The following is a 23,967-nucleotide window of genomic DNA, read 5'->3' as shown; positions in this document are numbered from 1 at the left end:
ACATCCTAAACATCAATCGCAAGAGGTCTCTATCCGACTAGAATATATGCCAAACTCCCCATACTCACCGCTTTCCTACTCAAGGCATCGACCACCACATTGGCCTTCCCTGAATGGTACAAAATAGTAATATCATAATCCTTTAGAAACTCCAACCATCTCCATTGCCTCAAATTGAGATCCTTCTGCTTGAACAAGTGCTGAAGGCTACGATGATTAGTAAACACCTCACAAGACACGCCATACAAATAATGCCTCCAAATCTTCAACGCGTGAACAATGACAGCTAATTCCAAATCATGAACAAGGTAGTTCTTCTCGTGGGGCTTCAACTGACGAGAAGCATAAGCAATAACTCTATCCTCCTACATCAACACACACCCAATACCAACTCTCGAAGCACCACAATACACGGTATATGAACCTGAAGCTGATGGCAAAACCAACACTGGAGTTGTGGTCAAGTCTGTCTTGAGCTTCTGAAAGCTCTTCTCACACTCGTCCGACCACATGAATGGAGCACCTTTCTGAGTCAACTTGGTCAAGGGCGATGCGATAGATTGAGAATCCCTAAATGAACTGGTGGTAATAACCTGCCAAACCAAGAAAGCTATGAATCTCTATGGCTGAGGACTATCTAGGCCAATTCTGAACCGTCTATATCTTCTTCGGATCAACCTGAATACCCTCACTGGACACCACGTGCCTCAAGAAAGCCACTGAACTAAGCCAAAACTCACACTTGGAGAACTTTGGATAAAGCTTCTCCTCCCTCAATCTCTTCAACATAACTCTCAAATGCTCCGCATGCTCCTCCTGGCTACGTGAATACCCCAGAATATCATCAATGAAAACTATGACAAACGAGTCGAGATAAGGCCGGAACACGTTGTTCATCAAAGGCATGAACGTTGCTGGGGCATTGGTCAGCCCAATGGACATCACCAAGAACTCATAATGTCCATATCAGGTCCTGAAAGCTGTCTTAAGAATATCTGAGTCCCTGATCTTCAACTGGTGATAACCTGAATGGAGATCAATCTTGGAGAACACTCTCGCTCCCTGAAGCTGGTCAAACAAATCATCAATGTGAGGCAAAGGATACTTGTTCTTAATTGTTACTTTGTTCAACTGCCTATAATCAATGCACATCATCACAGTGCCATCCTTCTTCTTCACAAATAGAACCGGCGCACCCCAAGGTGACACACTAGGCCGAATGAACCCTTTATCAAGGAGTTCCTGAAGCTGCTCCTTTAACTTCTTCAACTCCGCTGCTGCCATACGATACAATGGAATAGAAATGGGCTGAGTGCCCTGCACCAGATCAATACCAAAATCAATATCCCTTTCCGGTGGCATGCCCAGCAGGTCTACAGGAAACACATCAGGAAAATCTCACACAATAGGAACAGAATCAACACCAGGAGTCTCTACACCGACATCCCTCACAAATGCTAGATATGAAAGACAACCCTTCCTAAATATCTGTTGGGCCTTCAAGAATGAAATTACCCTACTAGTAACATAATCAGTCGAACCTCGCCTCTCAATCTGTGGTACACCCGGCATAGACAATGTCATTGTCTTACCATGACAATCCAAAATAGCACGATACAAAGATAGCCAATCCATGCCCAATATAAAATCGAGGTCTACCGTACATAACAACAACAGATCCACTCGGGTCTCCAGACCCTCAATAGTCACCACACATGACCAGTACACACGGTCTACAATAATAGTATCGCCCCACCGAGTGGATACACAAACAGATGAAACAAGAGACTCACAGGGCATATCTAAATAACGAGCAAAGTATGATGACACATAAGAATAAGTGGAACTGGGATAAAATAATACAGAGGCATCTTTGTGGCAGACTTAGACAATACCTGTGAACACAGCATCTGAAGCAATAACATCAAGTCTAGCTAGAAGTGCATAGAAACGGGCCTGACCACCACCTGATTGACCTCCCCCTCTGGGACGACCCCTAGATGACTGTCCTCCACCCCTAGCTGGTTGGGTGGGTGATGGTGAAGTAACTAGCGCTAAAGTCGATGGTTGACTACTCTGCTGAGATGAACCCCCGAGACGACGAGGACACTGCCTCCGCATATGACCCAACTCTCCACACTCATAGCAACTCCCTGGTGTTGGAGATGGGGACTGAAGGGAACCCCTTAGCACCAGAATGACTAGTAGATGCATATGTCATAGAAAAGCCTGAACTGATGGAGCACGGGACAAACTCTGAGCTGGAAGGGCACTGAGTGATGATTGGCCCTGATGAGAACTGTGAAAACCATGACCCGATGATGCCCCACGATAACCTGGGTGAGCTGACTGAGCATGTCTGAATAGACAACCTTTGCCGTGCTGAAACTGACCTCTCGAAGGAGCATCACCATAACTACTAGATCCCCGAGGCCTTTTGGCCTCCCTTTCATCTTGCTCTTGGCGACGAAATGACTCAACCTCACGAGCAATGTCAAAAACCTCCTCAAAAGTAGCACTAGATACCCTCTCCCTGGTCATGAGAATACGAAGCTGATAAATGAGGCCATCAACGAACCTCCGAATCCTCTCTCTCTCTGTAGGAACCAACCAAACAGCATGACAAGCTAACTTCGAGAACCTCATCTCATACTGCGTCACAGTCATCTCTTCCTGACGCAACCACACGAACTGCCTGCGCAGATCCTCTCTGCGAGACTGTGGCACATACTTCTCCAAAAAAAGAATGGAGAACTACTGCCAGGTAAGGGGTGCTGCACCAACTGGTTTACGCCTCTCATAAGCCTCCCACCAAGTGAAGGCAGCTCCAGAAAACTGAAAAGTAGTGAAAGTGACCCCGCTGGTCTCCAAAATACCCACTGTACGAAGAATCCTCTAACACTTATCCAAGAAAGCCTGGGCATCCTCGCCCTCTACACCACTAAAAGTCGAAGGCTGAAGTCTACCAAACCTCTCCAACCTACGCTGCTCATCCTCTGGCATGGCAGGAGCTACTTAGTCTTGAGTAGCTACAACCGGCTAGGCTGGACGTGCCCCCTGTGTCTGAAGTCCCTGCATGACCTGCTCAGGTGTGCGAGCGGTGGGAGTTTGAGTGCCTCCCCCGGCCTGAGAAGTAGCTGTAGCTGTAGTTACTGAGACCGACGGAGCTAGGTTAGTGCATACTAATAGAATTTGAGCCAGGGCCTCCTGAAGACCAAGAATCACAATGGGCACAACTAGTGCTGCTGGAGAATCCACAACTAGGACCTAATCCTGAATTGGGGTGGCTGGTGGATCTGCAGGTGCTACCCTAGCTATTGTATGGGCCATACCCCTGCCCCTACCATGACCTCGACCGCGTCCTCGACCTCTAGTGGCCATAACTTGTGGTACTGGTGGTCGTCCATCCTGACCGGTCGCTCGTGTCCTCACCATCTGTGAGAGAATAGAATAACAAAAGTTTAGTACTCGGATCTACAGATTTGCGCGACAAGAATTTCAAGAATATGATGTTTTTCCAAAAGGTTATGCAGCCTCTCGAGGATAAATACAAACGTCTCCGTGCCGATCCGCGAGACTCTACTAAACCTGCTCATTACTCGTGAGACCTATGTAACCTAGGCTCTGATAGCAACTTGTCACGACCCTAAATTTGTACCCGATCATGATGGCGCCTATCGTGGAATAAGACTAGCCGACATAACTCCCAATTCATTTTTAAACAATTAGAATAACACAATTTAAGTCATTAACATACTAATAATCCCAAAATAAAAGTGAACTCGCACAATTTGTGGAACTAACACAGCCCGACATCGGGGTGTCACCAGTCATGAGCATCTAACATAAGTCTAAGAGTATGAAAGTTTTTATACATTCTATTATAGAACTAGAACAAGGGAAATAAAATAGGAGGGAAAAACACTGGGATGTGAACACCGAGAAGCTACCTAGTGGACTCCAAATAGCCTGCTGGGAGCAATCAACCATCACTGGCGGGACCCGAAGCTCCTGAATCTTCACACAGGGTGCAGGGAGTAAAGTGAGTACTCCAAATCAGTGAGTAATAAAAGTAAACGCAGTTGAGAGATAAGAAATCACGTAAAGCACAACAACATGCTATAAAAAGATAACATAAAATTAATACAATGCAACAAAATAGTGAAAACTTGTAAAAACACCTCAGTTCAGTAAATACCTCTATAAAACATATTTTAACAGTTAAACGGGTGAATGAAAAGCAGTAAGAAAAGATAAACACATAAAATCATCCCCTGGGGCACAATACCAACAGAAATCATCCCCTCGGGAAATAACATGGAACAACCTCAGCCCCTCGGGCTGTATCACATATCTCACTGGGTACCTGCACTCGCTGGGGGTGTAAAGACTCCGAGAGGGCCCCTTACGGCCCAAGCGCAATATCGAGCCATCTCGTAGCATAATCAATAGGCTCTCGACCTCATATCAAGCCACCTCGTGGCATGACAACTCAGGCCCATGGCCTTATAATCATAAATCAGTACAACACTATTGCGGCATGCACCCCGATCCCATAATAGCCTCACAACACAGGCCCTCGGCCCTACTCTGTCAGAAATCTCTAAAGCCACTCGGGCGCAACAAAAATGTAATGCTCAACCCAAATTATCATTTAAGATGCCAAAATAGAGTAAACATGGCTGAGTTATGAAAACAATAAAAGATAGCATGACTGAGTACAAGTATAAAGTCAAAACAGTGAGGAATAGTAGTAAAAATCCCCTAAGGTTCCAAAGCAGTTGGCACGAGGCCCAAATATGACATTCAGCCCAAAACATGATGATAGCAAACAATTTTCAATCAAATACGTAGTAAAACAGTCATTCAGGATGGACTAAGTCACAATCCTCAACAGTGCACGACCCCACGCTCGTCATCTAGCGTGTGCATCACCTCACAATAGCACAACGATGTGAAATCCGGGGTTTCATACCCTCAGGACAACGTTTACAATCATTACTCATCTTTATCCAGTCCAAACTCTAGCCCACGATGACTTTGCCTCTCGAATCGGCCTCCAGATGCTCCAAACCTAACCAAAATTTGTGCAAAACCATCAATATATGCTAAGGGAATAAAGTCAACTCGAAAGAAATCAAATTACAACATAAATCCCGAAATTGGCCAAACCCGATCCCCGGGCCCATGTCTCGGATTCCAATAAAAATTACATCACTAGACTCCTTATCACTCCCCGAGTTCATTCGTATCAAAAGTACCAAAATCCAACCACAAACGACCCCTCAAATCCCAAATTTTAGGTCTCCAATTACAAGCCCTAGTTTTTCAATATTTAGGCTTAAATTCTACAAATTTCATGATTAATTAGGTAGAAATCACATTAGGATTAAGTATTACGTCTATAAACCTTACCTCCAAGTGTTCCCCTTTGATTCCATCTTCAATCCCATTCAAAAAGCTTCAAAATCTCCCAAAAATGGAGGAACTTAGGCTACAAATTGCGAAAATAGGTCTTTTAAACATTCTGCCCATCACTTAAAAATCCTTCATCGCGAACGCGGTCAACGCCTCGCGTTCGCGAAGCATAATTTGAGTTGACTAAATTTTCCTTCATCGCGATTGCAACTCCTAGTATGCGAACGCGAAGAATAAACCAATCTGGACCCAGCTGCTCACCTTTCCTCTACACGAACATGGCTAATCCCTCACGAACGCGATGACCATTGGCCTCAACCCTTCGCGATCGTGGGACCACCTTCGCGAATGCAAAGGCCAACTTCACAGCCTCCCATCCTAACCCTTCGCGAACGCGAGGGTCCACTCGCGAACGTAAAGAACAACTGTCTGCAACATCACCAACATTTTTTCTGCAATTTTATCCAACTTGAAATGGTCCGTTTAATCACCCAAAACTCACTCGAAGCCCTCAAGACCTCAACCAAACATGCCAACATCTCACATAACATCATTCAAACTTGTTCCAACCTTAGGAATGCTCAAAAAAATATCAAAATACCAAATTTTCATCGGATTCAAGTCTAAGAATTCTAAAAACTTCCAAATTCCGCTTTCGATCAAAACGCCTATCAAACCATGTCCGAATTACCTGCAGTTTTGCACATACATCCCAAATGACATAACATACCTACTTCAACTCTCAGAATTCCATTTCGACCCCTATATCAAAATCTCACCTATCAACCGGAAAACGCCAAAATTCCAATTTCGCCAATTAGAGCCTAAATCTACTCCGAATCTCCAAAACACATTCTGAAAATGCTCCTAAGTCCCAAATCTCCTCCCGAAGCTGTCCGAACCATTAGAATTCACATCCGAGCCCTTTAACACATAAGTAAATATCCTATTGAATTTTCCAACTTAAGCTTACTCAAAATAGACTAAGTGTCTCAAACCTTACTAAAACCTCACCGAACCTGAACAAACCAATCCGGTAACACAAAATATAGTCGAACAAGGCAATAAGAAGCAGAAATGGGGAAAATAGAACGGTAACTCATGAAACGACCGACCGGGTCGTTACGTACCCGTAACCCAAAAATGGACCAAAAATACCCAACCTGAGACCCCAAGGGAAAATTAAAATTTTATTTAAAAATCAGATTAACCATAATATATAAAGTCTAGATCCATAAAATCCATTCAAAAAGCCTCCATCTTAATTCTCAAATCCATGGTTTACCACTTTTTAACTTTTGGGTTCAAAACCCTAGTTTTTTCCGACCAAACACGGATAAAATCGATAACTTATAGAAATAAACTTCAGAAGACATAAAAATAAACGATAGATATTTACCCGCTTGTTCATATGAGAACAACACCATGAATATCACCTCAAACGAAGCTTTATAACTCAAAATATGCTCAAAATAATAAATGAACTCAGCTTGATTTTTTAATACACAGCGACTTTCGCTTCTACGCCCAATAACTCGCACTTGCATTCTGCCAGTTGTCGTTTCCGCACCTGCAGACCTTTTTCCGTGCCTGCGGGGTCACGAGTGTGGACCCCGCTTTGCATTTGCAAAGCACTAGCACCAGCTATCCTTTCCTATACTAACATGGACATAACTCCCTCAAACGATGTTTGAGTTTGACGATTCTTTGTGCTATAGTTTGGTAAGTATGACATGGATCAAATGGTTCAGTTGAATCACAAATCAAAGGTCGTTTTCTTAATATAGTACCCCTTTTTCCAAAGAACCAATGTCGGAACCTAAAGAACGAGCGCAACACAATCCCAATCCATCCGAAACTCATCAAAATCTCACCAAAATTTATGGACAAGCCCAAAATCATCATACGAACCTACTAGAACTCTCAAAACACCCAAACAAATCCGTCATGACCCGATGTTGACTGTGGTTAACTCCAAATCATCTCAAAAGTAAGTTTCTTAACCAACAACTTCAATCGCACCTAAACCTCTCCGGAACTAAACCAATGACTCAACCAAGTCAAAAATCACTTTCCGGGCCTAATGGAATCGATGAAACTTCAAAAATGTTGCATTTCCTCTCGATGTTGACTTTGTCAAACTTCCCCACTTCCTAAAAAACTTCCAATTCCACCAAATTTTCTCCACAACTCACCTGATTGCCTTGGGAACCACGTAACCTATCCCCGCCAGTCATAAGTATCAGTATGATGCCAAAGGAACCAACGAATTTTTAATCGGGGGTATTAGTTCTTTTTGTGACCATCTTTTCACCATAAATAGGCATATAAATACTAAAACTGACTTAATGGTCAAAACCAACAAAACATAGCCTCGTAAATTTCTACAAAGTCATAAATAATATGTCACGACCCAAACCCACCAAATGATTGTGATGGCGCCTAACACTGCTTACTAGGTAAGCCAATAAAAATAATGCGAAAATACACTCCAATAATAGTAAAAATAACATTGAACTTTGTGTTGTAACATAAATATTGAAATGAAATAAAAATATAACTGCAATCCACCAAAAATCTGGTTTCATTGAGTACATGATCTCTACAGAGTACAAAATACAAGGTTGGAATGAAAATACAGTACTGTCTAAAATATATAACAATACTAGTAGATACAGAAAGGGACTTCAAGGGCTGCGAGTGAGAAACAACAGTGGTACCTTAAAATCTCTGACAAAATTCGATGGCAGCTCCTAACGACAACTACAACTCGCAACACCTATATCTGCACATGAAAAGCAGAGCGTAGTATGAGTACAACCGACCCATGTACTCAATAAGTATCAAACCTAACCTCCGAGAGAGCATGTTGTGAGATAGGCAAATCCATAACTTGCTTCCAACAATCAATAACATAGATAATAGCAAAAACAATGATATTTACAGAAAAATATCACATGTAGTAACAGGTTTATATCGAACAAAAATACGAGGAGATATAGACATGTTCAAATATATCAGTCTAGATATCAATATCAATTAACACAAGGAATGAAATGCATCTCTGTGCCTGTGTGACCAAAGTGTAAGCCTAATCTAACAACATCAATATGATAACATGGTATCCTATACATGTACCTCTCAGTCATTCTCTTAGCACTCTCTTGATGCCTAGCAAAATGCCCAGAATCATTACATACACACACCAAGTGCATGAACATAAAACCGGGGTAATAGATAGCATAATTCACTATGAAAAAAGCCAAGCACGACTAAGGTGCAAAAAATAAATCATCATCTCGAGAGCCATCTTGCTCGTATATCACCACAAGGCCTACACAGGACCACCACCTATTTGTGATCAACCAAGGTCTCCTCACAACCCACATAACATAAAATATTAACGCATGAAATAAATCAAGGTATGAATAACATCCATTATGCCCGATGACTCATCTGCAGACAAATGTTGCGCTAAATAGATAGATCCAATCTGGTGTAGAATATCCATTCACATTAGGCCTACCAATGGGCCTCCAGACCGATTCCAGTCATCTTAAAATAGGTAAATAACATTCCAAAGATCCACAATGACTCTATCCACGACACATACTATCAACTGTCAAACCCTAAAGAAAATTCCTTAGTCTGCAACTAGTGCAATACTTCGCCTCTCAGAAATAAACTCTCCAATTTGTGACAACACCAAAATCTCCAAAGCTAATTGATAACAACATGATAGGGGATTCAATAATTACTAAATAAAAACAAAAAATCAAGAAACATGCGGAAGCTAAATGAAAACAGGAAAACAAAAAAAGGAAGAAAAAAATTAAAGATAGATTGAATTCAAGAAAGAGTTTCTTGAATTTAAGAAGTCTATTCTTGAATTTGAATACTAACAAAAACGATTATCTAACGAAGAACTAATCGCCATTAATAAGGAATTAAAAAAGAAGAAATAGATTATAAAACCCGACCCTTTAGAATAACAAGAACAACAATAAGCCAAAACTTATTACTTTTATTGAATACCTAGAAGTGATCTAAGACTTCGAATAGGGTTTAATCTTACCACGTAAAGTTGAGTCTTGAAGGTTAAAGAATAAATCCAAGAGTAGCCACACACAAGAGTGCAAGAAAAATCTCACAATTTTGTTGATAATAGTCTGCAATAATCTAAGTATAAAAACAAAGAAGACACCCCTTTAAATGGATATGGGGTCACGAAATTGAGCCAAGAAAATAAGAAAATAATGTCCTAAACTACTTTGGACAACAAGTCCAACTGCCTTAGGAAAAGGAAAAATACTAGGAAACAAAAACCAAGTCAATCTTGGAATGTAGCTCCAACAATCTTACGAAAAAGGAAAACATAACCTTAACTACCTAGGAAAGCAATAAATCTAGTACCAACATATATGTAAACAAGTTAAAACCAATATAGGATAGAATCTTGAAAGTCCCAAACCAATCTTGGATAGGTCTTGGAAATTTTGAAGGCAATTTACAAGCAACTTGGTACCAACTTGCACTCAACTTCTAGCACGCCTATTGAACCCTTCTTAGTCATCAAGTAAGTCCTTTTTATGCTATTCTATTTTATGGCTTCATGTAGGACTTATTCAGCTGCAAGTTTGGAAATATTTTAGGTTCTAACTAGGTTCAAAAGTGGACTGATTAGGACATTCTTCAAAGGATGTCTCTTGGTATCTAATCCTCATCATCATGGACATAAATTTAGGCCACAAAATAATTTTAACACCTAGCCAGTTCATATCCTTTATCCTTGAGATCTTTCTCTCAATTAATAACTTCTTCACTTTCACTTGAAGTCTGATGACCTTGTTTCTCAACTCTTAAGCTTGACATCTTATTAAAGGCCCTTTTTGATATTCCAAAAAATCGTTCTTACCCTTGAATAGAGTTGAGCTTCCTAGGATGCTATCATTCCCCTATTCTTAAAAAAATATTCGTCCTTGAATTTCTACCTTATAAGAAAAAGAAGAATGGCACTAGTAAATGACATCCACTAACCTGAAAATGGTAGGAATAAAACAAGATAGTGACCATGTGTCCACTTAACCCAATTATACCTAATAGGTGTAAATACTCCCTTATAAATCATATGGATATCCACATCCCAATAAAATTTATGCCTGCTCATATTTGTCTAATAAAAACCTTTCTTAAATGTGCTATGCAATGAAACTTTTAATTCGAACTTATCAATAAGGTAGTAAAAAGTATACATGACAAAGAAATTACAAAACATTGACCACACATACAAGTATGTCTATTACATGCATCAAATAAGACACTTTTATGATGTAGACAAGTATGAATTACAAATCCCATGGATTCTTCTACATCTAATCTATTCAAAGAAGCACATAAATTCTCAAGAAGGATAGAAGAACCCATAAATTCCAAAATAAAAATTTCAATACATTCAAGCTCACGATTGTAACTCTCCCCAATAATATGCCCAACATCAATGAATTCTATATTTTCCAAAGAGGATTCATTTTCATTTTTAATTTTTCGAATCTACCAAAGCCTAAAATCAGCGAAAACTTGTTAGTGTAAAACATAATGCCACAACCCCAATTACCCATCTTAGGATGTCGTGATGGAACATAGTCTCTAAGTCTAGGAGGGTGTTTGGATTGACTTTTTAAAAGTAGCTTATAAGCTAAAAGCCAAAAGCCATAAGTTGGTAATACCCAACTTTTGGTTTTTGAATTATTTTTATGCTTTTCATGTCTAAAAGTATGTACTTTTAAGTACTTTTTATTATTGACAAACATCACAAAAACTAAAAGTGCTTAAAAGTCAATAAGTCAATCCAAATACCCTTTAGGTGTGCTTAACATAAATAGATTAATAGCAAAAATAATAATAATAAAACCTCAATTTTTAACCTTTAAACTATCATAATAAATCTCAACAGCACAGCTGACAAATAACTCCCAAAATCTGGTGGAATTGAGTAATAAGCTCTACAGAATATTTTAAAACATCTACTACAACACTGTCTGATAAAGGAAATAACAGTAATGGGAAGATAACGGAAGGTGACTCTGAGGCCTGTAGATGTCGAGCAGGTATACCTTGAAGTCACTGAAGGCAGCTTATCAGTTAATTACTAGCGTCCAATATGGATAGACATACCTAGATCTACACAAAATATGTGTAAAAGCATAGTATAAGTACACCCCCACAAAATCCTGTTTATAGGCTCCTTGCATTAGAAATCATGTCCATAGGATCCATGCACACTTAAACTTACATGCATTAGTAAAATCGGGAGGTGTGAGCATTTCCCAGGGTCCTTGAGGTTCTTTGGGAACTTTGACACACTGGAAGCCATGTTTAAGGTGTTGTGGATCCCTGCTATTGTGTTTGAAGTCCTGGCTCCTAGGTTTACATTGGGCCTGCTAAGGCTCCCTATAATGTAATAATCATGTTATGTAATTTATTCATTTTGGGCTGTAATAACCTCTATAATAAACAGACTTGGGTCTTATTAGTAAAATCGGGAGGGGTGGGATGGTTTCTTATATTTCTAAACTTGGGAAGAAATCCAGCCTATAGGTTTATCATGTTCAACCATGTGAATGCTACTACTTGTTTAGGGATCCTGCCTATAGGATTTTCTGATTGTTTGTTCTGTATTTCACTCGCATGCTAGAAATCTTGTTTGCAGACTCCTTGCATTAGAAATCGTGTCCATAGGATCCATGCACATTTAAACTTACATGCATTAGTAACCATGTATATAGGATCCTATCTGTTTGAGTAATAACTTTCCCGACAAGTATTTTAAAATTTTGCGCACGAATGATTAATAGATATCATGCCTATAGGTAAAAAATCAGTTTTAACTTAGATATTATGCCTATAGGTAAATCAGTTTCAACTTAGATACCATGCCTATAGGAATAAGAGGAATCAGTTTCGACACCTAGAAATCATGTCTATAGGAGTTAATTAATTCTGCAAATTAGAAAGCATGCCTATAGGATCTAAAGAGATAAAGTCTGTTTTCATGAGTTAAAAATCAGTGATTTGCCTAGAAATCATATTATAGGTCTTTAATCAACCTTTAGATATAATGCCTATAGGATTCTGTTCCGGTTATCAGTAGGCAAACCTGTAGGATTATTGAGAATCATGGGCCAAAACTGTGAACTCGTGCTGCTTGAAACATGCCCAGATTCAGAACTTAATCAAATCATTAAGCAAGCCCGTAGGTCCCAATGCTCGTTTTAATAAGCTGTTTTCTTATATTCTTTTTGCTCATCTAGATATCCTGCCTATAGGTCCTAAGTCAATAAGTAGTCTGTTCAATTGCGTGCATTTGGTGTCTATTAGTGGAGGTTAATATGAGCCCTTATTTGGTTCCCTATCTGATAGTCCTATCTGGTTTTTTATTTGTCGCCTAGTTTTTTTTCCATTTTAAGCAACATAGGTAGTTATAGAACTATCTAAAATAGAGGTCCCAAACACCTCCAGGACCATAAGTAAGAGGCGAGTAGTGCATGCATAAGGTACGCATTAGAAGCTACTAGAATGCTTAGGTAACAACTGAAAGATAATAATTGGGTAGTAAAGGAAATGATGACACGTGCGCTAATGCTATGTGTAGCACCCTAACTTGGGGAAAGTTACCAAGTATTGCATGAAAATGATCCTATAGGCTCAAAATCTAGGACCCTTTAATTCCTATTTTAAGGTAATATCTATTTGTCTAAATTGTTTTATTTTCCTATAAGACTAATTCGCTTAATTTAAGTTTGGCCAGGACTCACCGTTGTGGACCTCGAGGGGTGGCTAACACCTTCCCCTCAAGGTAATTTTGAGCCCTTACCCGATCTCTGGTGATATAAACTGGTTATGTGAGTTAACTGTTCTAGGTGCCCTAACGCACCGTAATCCGTTAGGTGGCAACTCTTCAAATCCCTTACCCAATCCCAAAAGGAAAGGAGTTGTCCCAAAAATGCCGAAACCTAATTTCACAAGAAAAAGGGGGCGCGACAGCATGTCGACTCTGCTGGGAAGATATTTAGGCTCTTACCATAACGAACTTGTCTGTGAATTAGTCTTTAAGCATGTCTTTACTATTCCTTTAATTCTTGCGCACCCTTCCCATTCTGTGTGGATTTATTTGCCTATCCTTATTCATTTATGATTTCCCTCCCATGCTTTATCACTTTTACTATGGAAACTGACTTGTCTCTTTATTTTTCTTTTCTTAAATGTCTTTACAATTATTAAATACCGCATTTTATCATTATTCCTCATGAAAATAATTGACTACTTGTTATTTTCTTTTGCATAACTCCATGCTCAACATCATATTCCACTCGTGCGTATTAATACCATAGTATGCATTAGTATAGTTTATACAAAAAATTATAATAATTATTGAAAGGATTTGTTTGAAGGAGTCAAACTTTGTAAGTGCAATTTTTGTTAACTCTTCAGGAATAAGTTATGCGTTGATGCAGAATGAGCAATAAGTTAAAAGAGAATTCTTACGAAAATAAGTTAAATTCATAAAACTAGGGCCTTGTGTATGACATTTAACTTTGTTGATGAAGAGGTAAAAAAATTTCACGATTATTTTAACTTCCTTGCTTTAGTTTGTTACGTCATTAGTTCTGGTTCAACTTTCTGTGGGACACAAATATCCCAACTTTAATGATCTTATCATAAATTTTGGGAGCATTTGTTGAACCCAAAAAAAAGACTATCAAATCATATAAGGCACAAATATATTAATGAATTATATCATGTCATAAATACAAAATATAGAAGCCATAAAGTTAGTCAAATAAACACGTACATCATTTTAAGATAAGACCAGTCAAATAAACCCAATTCACTTTTAAACAGTTAAACAATATAAAAAGAGTCTAGAACATGATTTAATGATAAATAGCAAATACGTGCGGAAGTACAACCCGACACAGCCCTAACCGAGGTGTCACAAGTCACGAGCACCTAACAACACTAAGTCCTCAAATGTAACTATAGAGTTAAAATACTGAACTACAGATATAAAGGAAAGAGATAGGGAGGAGCTCCAGGATGCGAATGCCAACAACTACCTAAAGACTCCTCGAAGATCCGCCTGAAGCTGGAATGAATCAGCACTCGAGAGCGGGACCAGCTACGCCTGAATCTGCACACAGGGTGCAGGGAGTAAAGTGAGTACTCCAACTCAATGAGTAACAAATGTAAATAACGACTAAAAGTAAGAAAACACGTAAGGCACAAGGAATTCTATAATGAAGCAGTAAAAATTATTTAAAAACCGTAAACCAATGAAAAGTTAAGTAACAATCATTTTTCAACAAGTAAACAGGTAATTGACAGGCAGTTAAGGTAAAGTAAACAAATAGAAGTTCACCCCTCGGGCACAGTATCAACAAATCTGCCGCTCGGGCAATATCCCAGAACAATACTAGCCCCTCTGGCTCAATCTCACATCACAATGGGTACCCGCGCTCACTAGGGGTGTGTAGACTCCTGGAGGGGTCCCTTACGCCCCAAGCGCAATAACAAGCCATCTCGTGGCATCAAAACCAGGCCCTCAGCCTCATATCAATCAAGCACCCTCGTGGCGTACATATCTCAGGCCCTCGGCCTCAAATCAGTATTAGAGTTTCCTCACGACATAGGCCATCGGCCTTACTCAGTCAAAAATCCTCACAAGCCCCTCGGGCAATAGTAAAACAGTGTTTCTCAGCCCAAACATCGTTTAAAAATATCATTTAAGTCTTAAAACTGAGTAAACATGGCTGAGTAGTAAAACACTGGAAAATAACATGATTGAGTTCAAGTAATAAGTCAAAACAGTGAGGAAATAGTAATAAATAAAATCCCCGAAGGGTTCAAATAGTTGGCACGAAGCCCAAATATGGCATTCAGCCCAAATCATGATGATAGCAAATAAGTTTCAGTAAAATACGTAGTAAAATCATCAACCAGGACGGACCAAGTCACAATCCCCAATAGTGTACGACTCCACGCTCGTCATCAAGCGTGTGTATCATCTCAATATAGCACTACGATGTGCAATCCGGGGTTTCAGACCCTCAGAACATCATTTACAATCATTACTCACCTCGAACCAGTGAAATCTCTAGCTCGGGATGCCTTTGCCCCTCGAATCGGCCTCCACTCGCGTCAAATCTATCCAATATCAGAACGAGGATGTCAAAATATGCTAAGGGAACGAAGCCCAAGCGAAAACAATCAATAAAGGGCACAAATCCCGAAATTACCAAAACTCAACCCCCCGGCCCACGTCTCGAAGTTTAGAAAATTTTAAACCAATAGATTCCTTATTTTCCCACGAGTTCATATCAAAAGTTCTCAAATACGTCCCCAAATGGTCCTCCTAATCCCCAATCAAAAGTCAAAATTTCCAAGTCCTAGTTCTTCAAATTTTAGCTTAATTTCCATGATTTTCTAGGTGGAATTCACATAATAATCGAGTTTTAAGTCCGAGAATATTACCTCCCAACGATTCCCCTTGAATCTCTCTTCAATCTCCTTCAAAATCTCCCAAAATGACCAACTATGGAGGAAAGAAGCCCCAAAATTGCGGATAAGACGAGCTTAAAAACATTCTGCCCAGGCATTTATTCCTTCTTCGCGAACGCGATCAAACCCTCGCGTTCGCGAAGCACAAATTTACTTTGACCAATTTTTCTCCTACGCTTCTGTTTGCAGTCCTATAATTTGAATCTGTTTGCTCCTAAAAATCAAACTGTTTTCTAAACATGTTCCCCCTTACCCTCTATATACTGGATTTCAAACTTCCACTCTTAGTTATCTAGGTTCCTACCACCCCCAGTGTGAGCACTACCTAGGGTCCTTGAGACTCCTTTGAACACTGACACTTTGAAGCTAGTTTTCCAATCTCTTATGAATTTTGTGTTGAATGTGTGATTCCAGTGTGAGCATTTCCCGGGGTCCTTGAGGTTCTTTGGGAACTTTGACATATGGGAAGCCATGTTTAAGGTGTTGTGGATCCCTGCTATTGTTTCAAAGCTATTGTGTTTGAAGGCCTGGCTCCTAGGTTTACATTGGGCATGCTAAGGCTCCCTATAATGTAATAATCATGTTATGTAATTTATTCATTTTGGGCTGTAATAACCTCTGTAATAAACAGACTTGGGGCTTATTAGTAAAATCGGGGGGGGGGGGGGTATTGGCTTGTGTGGTTTCTTGGTCTTTATTATATGATCGCATCAGAGAGCTCCAGTATGATGACCCGTATATGCTTGTCCTTAAGGATAAAGTTTAGCATGATGATGCTAGAGATGTGACCATTGGTGATGATGAGGTGTTGAGGATGCAGGGCCAGATATGTGTGCCTAATGTGGATGGGCTTCGGGAGTTGATTCTAGAAGAGGCCCATAACTCATGGTATTCCATTCATCCGGGTGCCGCGAAGATGTATCAGGATTTGAGGCAGCACTATTGGTAGAGAAGAATGAAGAAAGATATTGTAGGATTTGTGGCTCGGTGTCTCAATTGTCAGCTGGTAAAATATAAGCATCAGAGATCGGGTGGCTTGATTCAGCAGATGGATATCCTAGAGCAGAAGTGGGAGAGGATCTGTATGGACTTTGTTGTTGGGCTTCCACGGACTTTGAGGAAGTTCGATGCTATTTGGGTGATTGTGGATCGACTGACCAAGTCTGTGCACTTCATTCCAGTGTGTACTACCTATTTTTCAAAGCGGTTGGCAGAGATCTATATCCAAGAGATTGTTTGGTTGCATGGTGTCCCAGTTTCTATCATTTGAGATAAGGACACTTAGTTTACATCGTAGTTTTGGAGGTTTGTGAAGCGAGAGTTGGGTACTCAGGTTGAGTTGAGCACAACTTTTCACCCTCAGACGAACGGTCAGTCCCAGTGCTCTATTCAGCTATTGGAGGACATGTTGTGTTCTTGTGTCATTGATTTCGGAGGGTCATGGGATCAGTTTTTACCACTTGCAGAGTTTGCCTATAACAACTGCTACCAGTCGAGTATTCAGATGGCTCTATATGAGGTTGTATGGGAGGTGGTGTAGATCTCCAGTTGGTTGGTTCGAGCCCGGTGAGGCTAGGCTATTGTGGACTGATTTGGTGCAGGATACTTTGAAGAAGGTGAAGGTGATTTAGGAGAGGCTTCGTACATCGCAGTCGAGGCAAAAGAGTTATGCTGATAGAAAGGTTTGAGATGTGTCCTACATGGTTGGCGAGAAGGTTCTATTGAAGGTTTCACCCATGAAGTGTGTTATGAGATTTGGGAAGAAAGGGAAGTTGAGTCTGCGATTCATTGGGCTGTTTGAGGTGCTTTGGAGGATTGGGGAGGTGGAATATAAGCTGGCTTTGCCACCTAGCTTGTCGAGCGTGCATCCAGTATTTCATGTTTCTATGCTCCAGAAGTATATTAGGGATCCGTCTCATGTTTTGGATTTCAGCACAATTCAGTTAGATGATGATTTGACCTATGATGTGGAGCCAATAGCTATTTTGGGTCGTTAGGTTCGGAAGTTGAGGTCAAAGGATAGAGCTTCAGTGAAAGTGCAGTGGAGAGGTTAGCCAGTGGAGGAGGCTACCTAGGAGACCGAGCAAGAGATGCGGAGCAGATATCCTCACCTATTTGAGGCTTCAGGTATGCTTATTGACTTGTTCGAGGACGAACGTTTGTTTAAGTCGACCCGGCCAGTCGTCTCATGAGTTACCGCTTCGTTTCCCCCATTTCTTCTTCTTTATGCTTCGTTATCCGTGTTTTGTGGTATCGGGTTGGTCGGATCGAATCCGGAATGATTTTGGTAAGGTTTGAGTCACTTAGTCTCTTTTAAGAAAGTTTAAATTGGAAAAGTCAATCGGATGTTGACTTTATATGTTAGAGGGTTCGGATGTGAGTTCCGATGGTTTGGTTATCTTCGGGAGGTGATTTATGGCTTAGGAGCGTGATCAGATTGAGTTTTGGAGGTTCGAAGTAGAATTAGGCTTGAATTGGCGAAGTTGATATTTTGGCGATTTCTGGTTGGTAGGCGAGATTTTGAAATAGGGGTCGGAATGGAATTCCAAGAGTTGAAATAGCTTCGTTGGGTCAATTGGGATGTGTGCCCAAATTTTCAGGTCATTCGGACGTGTTTTGGTTGGGTTTTTGATCGAAAGCGGAATTTGAAAGATTTTTGAAAGTTTGGCTTGAATGTAATGTGTTTTGGGTGATCTGATGTTCTTTGAGGTGTTTTGATGATTGAAGCAAGTTTGAATAAGGTATTGGGTTATGTTTTTGCTTTTGGTTGAGGTCCCGGGGGCGTCTAGGTGATTTTGGATGGTTAACGGAGAAGTTGGAATTTTGTTGCAGCAGCTGAAATTGCTGCTTCTGGTATTTTCATACCTACGGATTGGGGACCACAGGTGCTGCGCCGCCTAAGCGGAGAGTTGGCCATAGAAGCGAAAATTGGTCAGGTGAGTTGAGACCACAGAAGCGGTAAGGAGACCGCATCTGCGATGTCGCAGATGTGAAAATATGGTCGCAAATTTGGTTTAGGATGGATAAGTGATTTCCGTAGAAGCGGAGGATTTAACCGCAAATGTTGTACCGCAGAAGCAGGTTTTGGACTGCAGATGCGGGTGTCCTTGGGCAGAATGTATATAAGTCTTCCTTCGCGATTTTTGAAGGTTTTCACCATTTTTGAACACGGATTCGGGAGCTTTGTGCGATTTTGAAGAGAGAAATCAAAGAGACTTCGTTAAGGTAAGGATTTTGGACCTAAAACACATTTATGTGGTAGTATTTCATGGATTAAGGCTGTAATTAAAGGAACTAAAGGGCTAAAAATGGGGGATTAGGGCTTGAGTTTAAGAGGTCATTAAATGAGAATTTGTGGGGTCATTTGGATTTCGATTTTAATGTTCTTGTTATGTATACACTCGTGGGAGGATAAGCATTCTGTTAATGCAAAAATTATTGAATTTCGAGTCGTGAGCCCGGGGGTCGGGTTTTAGTAATTTCGGGATTTATGCCCTTTATTAATTGTTTTCTCCTGGGCCTCGTTCCCTTATCATATTTTGATGTTCTCGTTCTGATTTTGGGTAGATTCGACGAGCGTGGAGGCCAATTCGAGTGGCAAAGGCGTCGCGAGCTAGAGATTTAGCCAGTTCGAGGTGAGTAATGATTGTAAATGATGTTCTGAGGGTTTGAAACCCCGGATTTGCACATCGTAGTTCTATGTTGAGGTGTGACACACGCTTGATGACGAGCATGAGGTCGTGCACTATTGGGGATAGTGAATTGGTCCGTCCCGATTGATGATTTTACCGCGTATTTAATTGAAAATTATTTGCTATGATCATTATTTGGACTGGATGGCATATTTGGGCTACGTGCCAACTATTTGAACACTTCGGGGATTTTTATTACTATTTCCTCACTGTTTTAACTAATAACTTGAACTCAGTCATGTTATTTTCCACTGTTTTACTACTCAGCCATGTTTACTTAGTTTTTAAGACTTACAAGATATTTTAAATGATGTTTGGGCAGAGGAACACTATTTTACTATTGCCCGAGAGACTGGTGATGATTTTTGACTGAGTAAGGCCGATGGCCTATGTGGTAAGGAAACATTGATACTGATATGAGGCCGAGGGCCTGAGATATGGACGCTACGAGGTGGCTTGATTGATATGAGATCGAGGTCCTAGTTTTGATGCCACAAGATGGCTTGTTATTGCGCTTGGGCCATAAGGGGCCCTCCAGGAGTCTGCACACCCCAGTGAGTGCGGGTACCCATTGTGATGTGAGATTGAGCTCGAGGGGCTGGTATTGTTCTATGTGATTTGCCCAAGGGGCGAGCCTTCATGTGTTTACTTTTCACAATTGACTGTCAATTTTTCCGCTTAATTATTAAAAAGGGCTTTTCATGAAACTACATTTGAGTTAAAGATTTCTATCTATCTTTCACTGATTTACTGTTTTGACTGGTTTTACTGCTTCATTATAGAATGCTTTACGCCTTATGTGGTTTCATTCTTTTAGTAGTTATTTACAATTGTTAGTCACTGAGTTTGAGTATTCACTTTACTCCCTGCACCCTGTATGCAGATTCAGGCGTAGCTGGTCCCGCTCACGAGTGCTGATTCATTCCAGCTTAAGGTGGATCTCGAGGAGTCTTTAGGTAGCTGCTGGTGTTCACAGCTCGGGAGCTCCTCCCTATCTCTTTTCTTTATGTCCTTAGTTCAGTATTTCAACTATATCGTTACATTTAAGGACTTAGTGTTGTTAGATGCTCGTGACTTGTGACACCCCGGTTAGGGTTGTGTTGGGTTGTACTTCCGTACTTTATTGATATTATCTGCTACTTGGTATTGCTAAATCATGTTTTAGACTACTTTTATGTTGTTTAACTGTTTAAAAAAATTGGGTTTAATTGGCTGGCCTTGTCTTCACAAGAGGCGCCATCACGACCGGGTTCGGGTTTGGGGTCATGACAAATAGGTAGAAAGACAATAAGGAAGGAAATAACTTCAACTAAAGCACATAAGAGCAAAATAACAAGAGGTAGAACAAGTGATATCAATGTAAAATAAATCATGTAAGGGTAGATTAACACATGTAAGAGTAGATTAACAATGAGTGATATAATATGTTGTGACAATTCAATTAAAGAAATGAAAAGAGTCTAAATAACCTAAACTGGTCAAATACCACATGTATACGGTCAAAATCAAGGAGTACGACTTCGGAGTCTTAAATCGGGCTATATGTCCGAGCCCGAGAGACTCGAGGTGGGGGTAGATCCGGCTAAGGAACACCTACCTCGAGGAAGCTAATCAAAGGCCTAGCACGGCCTGCATCGAGGACAGCATAATCTCGAAGTCAATCAAGAAAGAGCGGGAATTTCTCAAGGACACATGGATTTGGGCACTAGTTATAGGATAAGGTTGTACGAAATAGTACAGTTCTGTAATAGGCCTTTATACACCTGTACCAATATAGTTCTTTACCTTTATGAGCAATGTACTATATTGGGATTTTCTCCTACTATATAAAGGGGACCCCAATCATTTTTGTAAGGCATCAGATCATTCACAGTAATAGAACATTTTTATTCTTTTCTTGTTTAACGTGCTATGCAATTACTCTTCAACTTTATTGACTTTACTTTATTGTTATACCCTTTTGGTCTTAGCTGACCTCGAGGCCTCTGGATAGACCAGCTCGAGGCCCCTACTATATCGACAAAATTCATTTGGTTCATTATTTCTTCTTACTTAAGCTCAATATTTCTTGTTTAATCACTAGTATTAAAATATATCACATATCTTTAAAACCATAAATTATTTTTATTTGTTACTCACATATTTCGAGGTAAACAGTTTGGCGCCCACCGTGGGGATACAGATAATAGTGATTATTTTTAGTGCTAGTTTTCTGATAACTTACATTGTTCTTCACATTTTTTCTTGATTTTAGGCAAACTATGTCTAACACACAAAACACAACCGCTCATGACAGTGAGGGACTTGGAGAAAAGAGCGGCACAGGGCTCGGTGTACCACACATAATCCCGGAGGGAGTGACTAATGCAGAGCCAGTTGATATCAGCTCCCACAACTCCCTATACACGGAAGCAAGCACAAACCTTATAGGCAATGGACACAGGGAAGCCCATGCTGGAGGCCAGGAAACACGAGGGACGGAAGAAAGAGGAGTTAGCCTCCAGGTGATATTCGAGATGCTGCAAGCTCGGCAAGTCGCCATCGCTCAGCTTCAGAGTCAGAACAAGACTCCTAACATTGCCAAACCAGTAAACACACAACACAAACCTATGCTTGAAAGGCCCGATGAAAGCGGCACTGGGACTGACCCCACAATTATGAAAATGCTCGAGGAACTGACTAAAAGAATCGAGTCAGGAGAAAAAAAGGATAGAAGACAACAATAAAAAGGTGGAAACTTACAACTCCCGGATGGACCAAATACCGGGAGCACCTCTAGTTTTGAAATGCCTAGATGCCAAAAAATTCATACAAAAACCTTTCCCCTCGATTGCGGCTCTAATGCCCATTCCCAAGAAGTTTTGCATGCCTGATATATCGAAGTACAATAGGATAACGTACCCTAATAAACATATTACTTCATACACTTGCGGGATCAAAGGAAATGACTTGAATGATGATGAAATCGAGTCAATATTATTGAAAAAGTTTGGAGAAACACTGTCAAAAGGAGCTATGATCTTGTATCACAACTTAACCTCCTAGCTCTATTGATTCATTTGCTATGTTGGCAAATGCCTTTGTAAAAGCACATGCAAGGGCCATAAAGGCGGCCACGAGAAAATCGGACGTATTCAAGATAAAGTAAAGGGACAACGAAATGCTAAGAGAGTTTGTGTCCCGGTTTCAGATGGAAAGAATGGAATTACTCCCAGTCTCTGATGACTGGGCGGTTGAGGCATTTATGCAAGGTTTGAATGAAGGAAGCTCGATAGCGTCTCGAGAGCTAAAGCAGAACTTGATCATGTACCCAGCTGTGACATGGTCAGATGTGCACAACCGGTATCAGTCAAAAATTAGGGTCGAGCATGACCAGTTGGGAGCCCCCTCTAGCTAAGTTCACCCAAACAGGTTCGCATAGAAGCCCTCGAGGGACACAGATCAAGGATCAAGATTAAACAAGGAAAGATATCAACCGTACGTCGAAGACATAAGGAACATTTCAAGGCGTAATGCACTCTAGAATGATCGAAGAATAGATCGAGGCCAAAGCTACCGGGGAATCATGGAAAAAATCGGGTCCAACAGGCGCTCGGGACCGGTGGAGTCTCCTAAGTTATCAGAATACAACTTCAGCGTCGACGCCTCAAATATCATCTCAGCCATTGGAAAAATTAAAGATATTAGATGGCCTAAGCCCATATAGACATATCCTTTTCAAAGAAACCCCAAGGTAATGTGTAAGTACCATGGTACCCACAGGCATAGGACCGAGGATTGCAGGCAGCTTAGAGAGGAGGTAGCTTGACTATTCAATAAAGGACACCTTTGTGAATTCCTCAGTGATCGGGCCAAACACCATTTTCGAGAAAGAGAAGCAAACAAGAATAATGAACCCGAAAAACCTCAACATGTCATTCACATGATCATTGGTGTAGCCGACGTCCCGCAAGGACCTACATTCAAACATACTAAAATATCCATCACAAAGGACAAACAGACTTGGAGCTATGTGCCCGGGGACCCTCTATCATTCTGCGATGAGAAAGCAGAAGATGTATCCCAGCCAGGATCCAGGTAGCTCGGCGAACATAGTCAGATCGAGGGTCATGACACAACTCGGTCTGCAAGATTAGATTGTACCTATATCCTGGGTGCTGAATGGCTTCAACATGGTAAGTGAAACAACGAAGGGAGAAATTTGCTTGCCTATAAACATAGTCGGGACCATACAAGACACCAGGTTCCAGGTCATCGAAGGAGACATGAGGTATAACGCACTCCTCGGGAGGCCGTGGAT

At 40.7% G+C, this 23,967-nt stretch overlaps 1 protein-coding gene across 1 annotated transcript; it reads right to left on the bottom strand.

The window, feature by feature from the left end:
* Nucleotides 1-1,231: 1,231 nt before the first annotated feature.
* Nucleotides 1,232-2,214, bottom strand: LOC138886041 (uncharacterized). Its single transcript, XM_070167064.1, has 2 exons — nucleotides 1,896-2,214; nucleotides 1,232-1,317 (listed from the first exon to the last, which is right to left on the bottom strand). The coding sequence occupies exons 1-2, from the start codon at nucleotides 2,212-2,214 to the stop codon at nucleotides 1,232-1,234; spliced, it is 405 nt and encodes a 134-aa protein (XP_070023165.1).
* Nucleotides 2,215-23,967: the final 21,753 nt, after the last annotated feature.

Source organism: Nicotiana sylvestris, chromosome 2, assembly GCF_000393655.2.
Source record: "Nicotiana sylvestris chromosome 2, ASM39365v2, whole genome shotgun sequence".
In the NCBI taxonomy this organism is placed as follows: Eukaryota; Viridiplantae; Streptophyta; class Magnoliopsida; order Solanales; family Solanaceae; genus Nicotiana; species Nicotiana sylvestris.
The sequence above is the reverse complement of the archived record's forward strand: the minus strand, read 5'-3'. Positions and strand labels throughout refer to the sequence as shown.

Coding starts and splice junctions, on each gene's coding strand:
- LOC138886041 (XM_070167064.1), bottom strand. CDS start 2,214: ATGCATCTACTAGTCATTCTGGTGCTAAGGGGTTCCCTTCAGTCCCCA. Junction 1,318..1,895: donor TTCAGATGCTGTGTTCACAG/GTATTGTCTAAG, acceptor GATCTGGTGCAG/GGCACTCAGCCCATTTCTAT.